This window comes from Durio zibethinus, chromosome 24, assembly GCF_047325235.1.
Source record: "Durio zibethinus cultivar Kanyao isolate XHJ-2024 chromosome 24, ASM4732523v1, whole genome shotgun sequence".
Taxonomy (NCBI): domain Eukaryota; kingdom Viridiplantae; phylum Streptophyta; class Magnoliopsida; order Malvales; family Malvaceae; genus Durio; species Durio zibethinus.
Genome location: NC_143185.1, coordinates 18,888,765 through 18,899,456, shown reverse-complemented (window position 1 = coordinate 18,899,456; position 10,692 = coordinate 18,888,765). Strand labels below are relative to the sequence as shown.

At 36.7% G+C, this 10,692-nt stretch overlaps 2 protein-coding genes across 5 annotated transcripts; both read left to right on the top strand.

Annotated features, from left to right (window-relative positions):
• The first annotated feature begins 872 nt into the window (after positions 1-872).
• Positions 873-4,102, top strand: LOC111317064 (uncharacterized). 3 transcript variants are annotated; one of them, XM_022919391.2, is made up of 7 exons: positions 873-1,174; positions 2,000-2,223; positions 2,359-2,549; positions 2,684-2,919; positions 3,061-3,304; positions 3,407-3,514; positions 3,755-4,102. In XM_022919391.2, exons 1-7 carry the CDS (start codon positions 1,077-1,079, stop codon positions 3,875-3,877), a joined length of 1,224 nt encoding a protein of 407 aa, XP_022775126.2. In that variant the 5' UTR covers positions 873-1,076; the 3' UTR covers positions 3,878-4,102. The 3 variants fall into 3 exon arrangements, with proteins under 3 accessions (XP_022775126.2, XP_022775124.2, XP_022775125.2); XM_022919389.2 differs by having other exon boundaries at positions 1,986-2,223; XM_022919390.2 differs by lacking the exon at positions 873-1,174 and adding an exon at positions 1,452-1,836 and having other exon boundaries at positions 1,986-2,223.
• A 668-nt stretch (positions 4,103-4,770) lies between these two features.
• Positions 4,771-9,754, top strand: LOC111317066 (casein kinase II subunit alpha-like). 2 transcript variants are annotated; one of them, XM_022919393.2, is made up of 10 exons: positions 4,771-5,162; positions 5,428-5,557; positions 5,654-5,848; positions 6,986-7,143; positions 8,028-8,118; positions 8,489-8,554; positions 8,780-8,862; positions 8,954-9,017; positions 9,105-9,173; positions 9,353-9,754. In XM_022919393.2, exons 1-10 carry the CDS (start codon positions 4,786-4,788, stop codon positions 9,407-9,409), a joined length of 1,290 nt encoding a protein of 429 aa, XP_022775128.2. In that variant the 5' UTR covers positions 4,771-4,785; the 3' UTR covers positions 9,410-9,754. The 2 variants fall into 2 exon arrangements, with proteins under 2 accessions (XP_022775128.2, XP_022775127.2); XM_022919392.2 differs by having other exon boundaries at positions 5,425-5,557.
• Positions 9,755-10,692: the final 938 nt, after the last annotated feature.

The window sequence follows — 10,692 nt, the reverse complement described above, 5'->3', positions numbered from 1 at the left end:
AACTCAATCGGACCATGAATCAGCTTTCGTTCAATCAACTCTCATTTCTTTTTTTTTTCTCTCTGCTTTTCCTGACTTTTCTTCTTTTTCTACTTGGTTTTCAATACACATCTAAAATAATCACAACTTTTGTTTATTAAATAGCTAGGACTCTGTGTAAAATAAAAAATCAAAACCTATAATTTTTACTTGATTCAAAATCACTTACATGAAATTAGATCTTATTTTTCTAACAATTCCATCTTGCATCTACTCATCTTTATTAATTTCTACACGCTTCTATAGCTAGGAGTGATGACCCTAGATCGTGACAAATAGCTTATTATTTGCCATCAAGTCAAATAATTTTGATTAGTCTTATTGAAAGTTGTTTTCTCTCTTTAAGAGCAGACAAAAGCTGAAAGATTCCAAATTTGTGGGGTCGTGTCAGAGGGTTTGGATTAGCTTTTGAAAGTTTGTTTCCATCCCAAAATGATGGAAAGAAACAATCCAACTGTTCGGTTAAAGTAATCTTTTTGGGTTCAAAGTTTTTACTAACGGATGGTTACATTGAATGTACGATTTGTTTAAGCAAATCAGAGTCAGACACCTCTCAAATTCACTTCCATAATGCGAAAAATGTTCCATCAAGTACAGGGAATCATTCCTTAATGAGTGGATCAATTTTATCATCTCCTAAGCACATGCTTTAGGCATTGAATTCAACATTTTATCATTGTAGTTACCCTCTAATCACTGTTTTTTTGACCTAGAAGAGCGTCCAAGGTAATGTGTCAAAAGTCAAAGCCTCAAATCATTTCCAAGTGGTCCATCCATCAAAGAAAAAATCCCAACCCATGGCTGTTAAAAAATGGAGGTTGCTGGATGTTGGCAACTGTAACGAGTCTCTCATTATCATCGTACCGAACTGTTTCTTGCATACAGCCAACCTGACGCGGCAATTCTAGACTGAGCCATGACTCAATATGGAGCAAAAGTGGTGGTGCCTATAGACCTGAAGAAAAAGCCATGGGAACAGAAACATCCCCTCCACAACCGGTGGCACCCCCACATACCAGCTGTTGCAGAGGTCAAGGATGGAGAGGTTTTCAGAGTTGAAATGGTGGATTTTAGTGGGGGTGGAATTAAGAATGACAGCTCTGCTGAGGATGTCAAACATGCTGATCAATCTATTGTGAGTTCTAGTTCAATCTTCTGTCTTCCAGTTTCCTTTTTTCAACTTCTACTGCTGGTGCTTAAAAGCAAATACCTCCATTAAAAATAAAAGTAGCTCCATATCTAATGTCAGGCACAAAATTTTGCTGCTAGAGCATAGAACTTTGCCTATGTAATTTCTTTACAATTTTCATTGTTTTCAATTAACAATTTTATCTGCAATTATTTGGTTCTTTAAGAAAAAAAATTGAAACCCTGTTGCTTAGCAAGTGAACGTTGGTATCTCTGTCCTTCAGTAAAATCAAAATGGGACCATTGGAAAAATGGTCACGCCTACGCCCCATTTGTCAGCAATTAGTATTGTTGAAGAGTCAAACTTCCTTCATTGGTTGACATTTGGCTAGATTAACAAGTTGCAACAAATATCTCCACTATCTCCCAGTTTTTCCCACCGCTTAATCCATGGCTCCTCCAACTCCAAGGCTAGTGGTGCCGATAGACTTGAAGAAGAAGCCATGGGAACAAGATCTACCTCTTCCCAACCGTTGGCACCCTGAAATACCCTCAGTTGCCGATGTTAAAGTCGGTGAGATCTTTAGAGTAGAGATGGTAGACTGGACTGGTGGTGTTATAAAAGATGATGATTCTGCAACTGATGTAAAATTTATAGACCTGTCCACAGTAAGTGCATAAAACTCTTCTGTTAGCGAGAGAACACGTATAGCAAAGGAAAATATAAGATCAATAGATCGTTTCTGTCAGATAATTTACTTTAACAGAATCGTCTTTGAAACTTGTTTGTTATACTTAAAGATTACATAATGACTCAGGTCCATTATCTCAGTGGGCCGATAAGAGTTCTAGACAAGGAAGGCATACCTGCCAAGCCAGGTGATCTTCTAGCAGTGGAAATTTGTAACCTGGGTCCTCTTCCGGGGGATGAATGGGGTTATACAGCAACGTTTGACAGAGAAAATGGAGGTGGTTTTTTGACAGACCATTTTCCATGTGCAACCAAAGCTATTTGGTACTTTGAAGGAATTTATGCCTACTCTCCTCATATACCAGGTGAATTTGCCATCTACTCCCTATGTTAAAACTAGTTATAAGCTCTTAAACACTTACCTTGTGTTCCTATGATCATGCCTAAAGTTTGGAAATGATTCAGCTGAGTCCCCTTACAAAGTTTTATATGCATAGCAGGGGTGAGATTTCCTGGTTTGACTCATCCTGGAATAATTGGGACTGCACCATCAATGGAACTTCTGAATATTTGGAATGAAAGGGAAAGAGAAGTAGAAGAAAATGGCCATAAGTCCCTAAAGCTATGTGAAGTTTTGCATTCACGACCATTGGCAAACCTTCCATCAACCAAAGGCTGCCATTTAGGGAAGGTAGTTTATATCAACTTCCTTTATCACTACGTTAATGTCTTGAACGCTGCAGATGAGTTTGAGATTTAACCAAAATTAGTAGACCACAATATAATTATTTATAAACTAACATGGAACGGAACCGCCATGTGTAGATAAAAAAGGGGACTGCTGAATGGGAAAAGATTGCTAAGGAGGCGGCAAGGACTATTCCAGGAAGAGAAAATGGAGGAAATTGTGACATCAAAAATCTTAGTAGAGGTTCGAAGATATATCTTCCTGTGTTTGTAGAAGGAGCAAATCTTAGCACCGGTGATATGCATTTTTCTCAAGGTGATGGTGAAGTTTCCTTCTGCGGAGCAATTGAGATGAGTGGTTTTCTAGAGCTCAAGTGAGTATCAGGCCTTGTACTTTCACATACACTATATTTATGATAGGAATCGCCATTTCAAGTTATAGAAAATCTCACCTACAGAATTATCAGACTTTGGCATGTATTCAATTGTTTGCCTATTTGGTATCTGGTTAATAGGTGTGAAATCATAAGAGGTGGAATGAAACGGTACCTAACTCCAATGGGGCCAACACCGCTTCATGTAAACCCAATCTTCGAGATTGGCCCGGTTGAACCCAGATTCTCGGAATGGTTGGTTTTTGAGGGAATAAGCGTGGATGAGAGCGGAAGGCAACATTTCCTTGATGCCAGTGTTGCATATAAACGTGCAGTACTCAATGCTATTGACTACCTCTCTAAGTTTGGCTACTCCAAAGAACAGGTCTGTTCCCTCAATATTGAACCTTAAAAAACTCAAGTACACAAAAAGAAATCACCTATAGTTAAGTCATACTGATCTACAAGAAACAATGGTGATCATCAGATTTACCTTCTGCTATCCTGCTGCCCATGTGAAGGAAGGATATCTGGAATTGTGGACTCACCAAATGCCCTTGCAACTCTTGCAATTCCAACTGCTATCTTTGACCAGGTATCGTTTCTCCAGAAAATTAACCTACTTATTACATCAGGCCAGTTTTGCCTTTTTTGGGTTTTCCTTCTATGAACTTTTCCCTGCAAGAACTAATTCTCAACTTTCTTTTCCAGTGAGTATCCGCGTTCTTTTTTCCTTTTTGGCAATAGTAAATGTATAAGCATGTAATCCTGGTATGTGAAAACTCAAATAGAAATTGCATGATATAAAGTTTTAATGACAGTAGCATATGTGCAGGACATTCGTCCAAAAACTGGAAAGGTGCCAGTAGGGCCTCGGCTAGTGAGAAAACCAGATGTGTTAAGATGCACTTATGATGGAAATCTTCCCACAACAAAGAATCCAGCTGCCTTGATGTAACTTAAGTCCATGGAGCTAAAGCAAGAACTCCAATGTCGGGTTACATTTCTATGCCTAGTGGGGCTTTTATGCATATGAAAACAATTATGGATGGAAGAACAGTAATGTGAAGAACAGTAATGTGACAGAATAAACTCCAACTTCGGGCCTTATGCGTATGTTATAGGAACTTCTACATTCTTCTTCCGGCCAACAATAAAATGAAAAATGATAGTTGGCACTTGAGTACTTGACCCCTTTCAAAGAAGCGGACCAATTATTCAAGGACTGGCAAAAGAGCCATCAAAATACAAACGTACACACACACATGGAAATGCTAGTTATGTCTTGGTGAACAGATGCACTTACAAGGAGAGCTGCTAGGACTAAGGTCTACGCAGTAACATATTGACAGTGTTCGATGATGCTGGAGAGATGGGCAACGGATACCAACAGACCAGAGCCAAAGATATAACTCCACACTCAGAACCTGTAAATGGGGAAAAGAGAAAAAAAGAAAAAGTCCCATAATTACCAAAAGGATAAAACAGTACAAAAAAAAACTGCAGAAGTGCATAAGACTAGGATCACATGATTGGCCCCTGCTTCAACTGCAAAGAAATAAAAATTTTAACTAAAATAGTGTCAAGACCGCAAATCTATGGATGTAAACTCAATCCATTGGCTGATGGGCTGAGCTTCAATTACACGATTGGTCCATCCAAGTTTTGTAGTCCAGGGTCCAGACTTTCAGAACCGGAAACTTAGCAGCCAACTTAGCGTTGCAGTTTTTGTTAATCTCATAAACGGCGTCGTTTCTGTTTTTGAAAAAGTAAATTAAAAAAAAAAGGGAAAAAATGTTTGCGGGCCGGGCAGCGGCTAGGAAGTAAAAACCTACCCTCCTTTTTTTGTGTGAAGCCTAGCTGTAGATGGCCATAAGGCCCTTTAATTTCACAACGCTCTCTCTTCACCACAAACGCCGCCGTCTATTCCTCTCTCTCTTCTCCTCGTCTTCCTCCTCCTCCTCCTCCTCCTCCTCCTCCTCCTCCTCCTTCTGCTCCTCTCCCCTTTCCTTCCTCCGAGGTATCGCCTCCAAAACCTGGTCCTTTCCCTTCCCAGAACAACAACAGCAGCAGAAAAAAAGCCCTTGGTTAAGGGACCTAAAACAAGACGAAACCCTGGCTCAAAAAATCGGAAAATCTATTAGGCGCCCTGGCGCTCCTTCTAAGTCTAGGGTTTACGCCGATGTCAACGTTATTCGTCCTAAAGAATATTGGGACTACGAGTCCCTCACTGTCCAATGGGGGTATTTATTCTTCGTATTCTCCCTCTATCTACGGAACTAATTTTTTATACGTATTCATACTCGTATTTTTTTTTGTTTTAATAGTTTGAATTTAGTTATTTTCTGCTGGTTGGTGCTTGCGAATTTGAATCTTAGGGTTTTTATTTTGATTTTATTTTATATTGGCTGGAAAATTAGGTTAAACTTAATTGATTGGCTGAAAGATCATAAAAGTGGGAAAAAAAAGTAAAATTTTGATTGATTGATTTGAATGCTTTATTAGCAGGGAACAGGACAATTATGAGGTGGTGAGGAAAGTTGGGAGAGGGAAATACAGTGAGGTTTTCGAGGGGTTTCATTGTACTGATAACGAGAAATGCATAATCAAGATTCTCAAACCGGTCAAGAAGAAGAAGGTTCGTTCTGGTGTCATTGTAGTACTTCCACTTGATCTTATATTTTTGTGTGTAAACTGGAACTTGGTTTGATGTAAATGACTGTCTTGAATGCAGATTAAGAGGGAGATTAAAATACTGCAGAATCTTTGTGGAGGGCCAAATATTGTGAAGTTGCTGGATATAGTTAGGGATCAGCAATCCAAGACTCCAAGTCTTATATTTGAATATGTGAATAATACTGATTTTAAAATACTTTATCCGACGCTGTCTGATTATGATATTCGATATTATATCTACGAACTTCTGAAGGCAAGTAAATGATTTGCTTGTTGTTTTATTTATTCATATATGCTTAACGGCACTGAAGTTGAAATTGACATGAGAAGCATATTCATAGGCCTAAAAGCATGTTTCCATTTGTCTCAAAGCTCTTGTTGCAATGATAGTTTGAGTTTAAACCTATGTGATTACCGATTATGTAAGCGGTCATGATGGGGGTGAGAGATGGTTTCCTTTGGTTCTGGAGCCAGGCTTCTGGGTCAAAGAAAGCAAAGTGTATTTCCTTTGGTTAAACTTTAAACTAGATATATATGTAATGATTTTTCTCTGTCAGGTCATTAAATATTGTTTTACTTGCGTAAATCAAGAAGGTTAGAAGGGTATTAAGACTGGTGAAAATGTTGAGGAAATTATATCTGGATTATTAGCTTTGTCAATAACATTGACATGGGGTAATCATTGGCTCTAGTTTTAAGAAAATCTTAGAATGTACCTAGATGTGTTGCAATTTGTTGAATACCATTTTGATAACTGATTATTATTGGCTTCTATGACAAAAATTGAAGTGTGTCTGAGTGATATATAGGTTGGGAACTCTCCTAGTGTCTAAGAATATACCTACACGGTTTGCTACTAGTCTGCTTTATTTTTGGATTGAAGGATCTTATATGAGCATACATGCCATAGATCGGAAGTAAGTAAAAGCAATTGGATGACCTGGTTGTGCTTTTTATTTTAGCTTGTGTCTATGAGTAATTATGAATATACATCTGCAATGTTTGGGATGCTGTCATATTATTATTTTAAGGCCTCAACTATCTCTTGTTCTGGTTGATGTCTTAAATTACTAAAATTCTTTGTTGGATGCTATTCTTCTCATCATGATTGAAAGATTGCATAAGGTGCTTGTTATACTCAATGTTGGCAATTGCTATTTTTTGCTATGAATTTATTGTATGCAGAATCTTTATTGATGCTATCACAACATTTTGAAATTTAGCTGATGTCTGTGCTTGTTTATTTGCCATGGATTACAAAAATTTCGTATTTTTAGATTTTGTTTGTAAGATAGCTCTGCTTACAATGTGAATTTTGATCTTGTTTTCTTCTCTTTGGAAAGAAAAAAGATGGTTCAATCATTTAAGTATCTTGGGTCTTTATTTTTAGGCATTGGATTATTGCCACTCACAAGGTATTATGCATCGAGATGTGAAGCCCCATAATGTGATGATTGATCATGAACAGCGGAAACTTCGTCTTATTGATTGGGGCCTCGCAGAGTTCTATCATCCAGGGAAAGAATACAATGTTCGTGTTGCTTCGAGGTTTGTTTCCCTTTTGACATTGTCTTTAAATTTCTCATTTGTACAAGTGGCAATATTTCTTTTTCTTCTCCTTTCTAACTATCTTTTCTATTTTACATCCTTTTGATTGCACCAAAGTACTTATCTGTCTTAAATATAGCATTATCCATATTACCGATTTATTTTGTATAGCATTTTTTAACTGGATAGCTGACTTCTGGAGATGGCATGGCATTGTAAGTTGATTTACATAAATTAAAGTAATTGGTGTGCTAACATAAATTATTTGTGGAAAATTTTGCTTCCTTTAGCTAGTTGACTTGGAAGGTACAAGGCTTTTTGGCTTGCTAATTCTTAGTGTTGTCTAAATTCATTTAATACAGCTGGTAAATCTAAGGTTACGTGAGATATGATGCTGGTCAATAATAAAAGAAGCGGATAAAGCTTAGTGCTTGTTATGGTAGCTTGTACTTTAACTTGAAACTTTAAAACTTAGAGTTGAAAAGGTATGGAGGCTAGAAGAAATCACCTAGACATGTATTCCTAGGTGCATCTTGGACTTGGTTTGGGGAAAAAAATTCTATGCTATTACAATGTAACAGGGGGGGAGAGATGTTGCATGGGAATTCCTTGTAAGAGCCGTAGAGTGCATTATATTTTATATAACTTCCTCTTATTTTAATTCTGACAATGTCAGTTCAATGATTTTATTGCATATTAGAAGAGGACTTATTAGTGGATGTCATATTTGTTTGCATATCACTTGTAATTTTCATTACTATATATCTGCAAACCTGTCAACTTGTTCATTTTCAGAATTAAGGTTTTTCAGTATCAAAAATTCATCCTCCATTAGTTGATGCATTCCTTTTGTTTTTCTTTGTCACTTCATTTCCCGTTTGCAGATATTTTAAAGGTCCTGAGCTTCTTGTCGATTTGCAAGACTATGATTACTCTTTAGACTTGTGGAGCCTTGGTTGTATGTTTGCTGGAATGGTGAGTATTACGTTCAGATTATTTTACCTTTGTAGGCTTATATCTCTTAAAGAGGTAGGCTTTCATGGTCCTTACCCTGGCAGTTCATATATCAAATTCTCCTCGTGTACATTTGTGGTGTTATGCAAGTAGACCTGGGCATGTCTTTTGGAAAGCCTGATCATCATGAAGTCTTGGCTCAAAAGCCACCCTTAATAAATGGTCATTGGCAATGAGGCAGAATATTAACATTAGATGAGTGTATCTTAATCTGCTTGCATATTCATCCATAGGTGGCAGATAGCAGAGGAGGACTGAAATTTGATATAATGCCAAGGTATTCGGTGCTCTCTCTCTTGAGATGCTTATTTTTGAGGGTTGTTCTGTACAGATATTCCGAAAGGAGCCATTCTTCTATGGGCATGATAATTATGATCAACTGGTCAAGATAGCCAAGGTATGTGAACTTGGGGCATAACTGTATTTAAATTGTGAAGTCTTCCTCTTCATTATTGTAATATTGGTGCTGTTTTTGAAGAAATACCTTACTTCTGTTATGCATCATTGAGACCTAGGGAGAGTTAGGGAGTCCTTTTGTCAATTTGTTAAATTGAATTTATTTGGGAAATAAAAAATAACCCCCATGGTTCTTGAATAGTTTCCTTCTCTTTTGCTGCTTTAGGTTCTTGGGACAGATGAATTAAATGCTTATCTGAATAAGTACCGCATAGAATTGGATCCACATCTAGCGGCCCTTGTTGGGAGGTTGGTAAATATAAATCCCTTAGTCAGATTGACGATGCAGAGGTGCTGTTATTTCCAGTTGAGAATTATATATTTTTTTTCCTTGATACAGGCATAGTCGCAAACCCTGGACGAAGTTCATTAATGTTGACAATCAACATCTGGCATTACCTGAGGTAGTATAACTAGCAATTTCTAATACAATTCTGAACATTCTCTCTGGCATTCCATCTTTATCATATACTTTTTGTTTTTCTTTGAAGGCCGTTGACTTCCTTGACAAGTTGCTTAGATATGACCATCAAGAAAGGCCAACTGCAAAAGAAGCAATGGTAAACTCCTGATCTCTATGAACCTTTTTGAAGAATACCTCTTGTATTTGTTGGACACAACTTTCAGATATAATTGTTTGTGTGTGCGCATCTGAAGACAATTAGTACTATGGTGTTATCTTTTTAAAGGTGCCCTAAAGCTGGATGTTTCCTACTTGGATGATTTAATTGTCATGCAGGCTCATCCTTATTTTTACCCAATTAGAAACGCTGAAAGCAGCAGAACTCGTACCTAGCATGCCAAATTCATGATGCTGTCAAGACATGGCATCTTCTTTGTGCTTGGTTGGTTGAGGTGCTGCTGACATTGTAGTCTGACTCAAGCTTTGTACGTGGTGGTTGAGCTCGCAGTTGAAAAGTCTTTTAAAAAAAAATTGTTTCTCTGATTTTTCCTGTCTCCCCCAAGGGAAATTTTAGTTTATTGTGACTTTCATATTTGTCCTACTATTGCTGATAATCTTGTGTGATCTTCAGATGGGAACAAATTCCTAAATCAGATTTAAGTGTGCTCCATACTACTGAACTACACTTCTTATCTTTGGCCTCCGATATATTATGCTTTCTTTTCATTTCGTCTTTCATTGTTCCTCATATTTTTTCTTTGATGGATTCATTTGGTTTTACTAGGTTTCATCTTTTTGGTTTTGGCCCATTGGGATATAAGTTGAGCAGCTCCATGTTTTTTCACATAGGATTTGTGCTTTCATTGAGTTCGAGCCTTAGCCCACTGTCTGGATTTTTTTTATATAAATGAAAGACTAATGGGAAAACAAGGAAATTGTAATTCATTGATATAAAAAAAATTTAGATTCACACGAGGGGCATTTTGTTTATTTTTTAAAGTAAGAGCACAAAGACTTACCAAGAAACCCAGTAAAATTTAAGGGTTTTCTTAAAAATATTTTGGCTATTTCCATTCCTAGAGAATAAAGGGAAAAATAGGGTGAGTCGAAGTTATATTTCCTTTTCTATTTTAAATTTATGCAGCTACACGTATCTCTCGAAAATGTTTGAAACATCTCTTTTATCTCCCTTCCTCTACCCTTCGTTCCCTCTTTCGATTTTCCCTCTTCCCAAACATAGCTATCGAGATTTTAAGTTAAAGCAACAATGCTCATTAGTAAAAAAGAAATGGTAGGAGAGGAGAACTATTGATAATAATAAAATGCCGATTTAAGATGACGGATTGAATTCAATGGTTATAAATTTTGATGGTCGTTTCTTGCATCTTCTATAATCATCTATTTACTTTTGGCAATTTTTTTTTTTTTTTTATATTTGAGATTGTTAAAGATTCAACTTTAATTACTTGAATTAAAACAATCAACTGACAACACAATTATTGACAAAATAAAAATAAATTTTCAAGATCTTTTTTAGATAATTTCATTTCTATTTACGTTTATCATATTTGTTTAAACTTTAGTTTTGTTTATTTACTCTTCTCTCAAAAAAATAAAAATGAGGAATTTTTTTTGTGTAATTTTTTATTCGTTTCTTTAACTGTCATGGGAACATC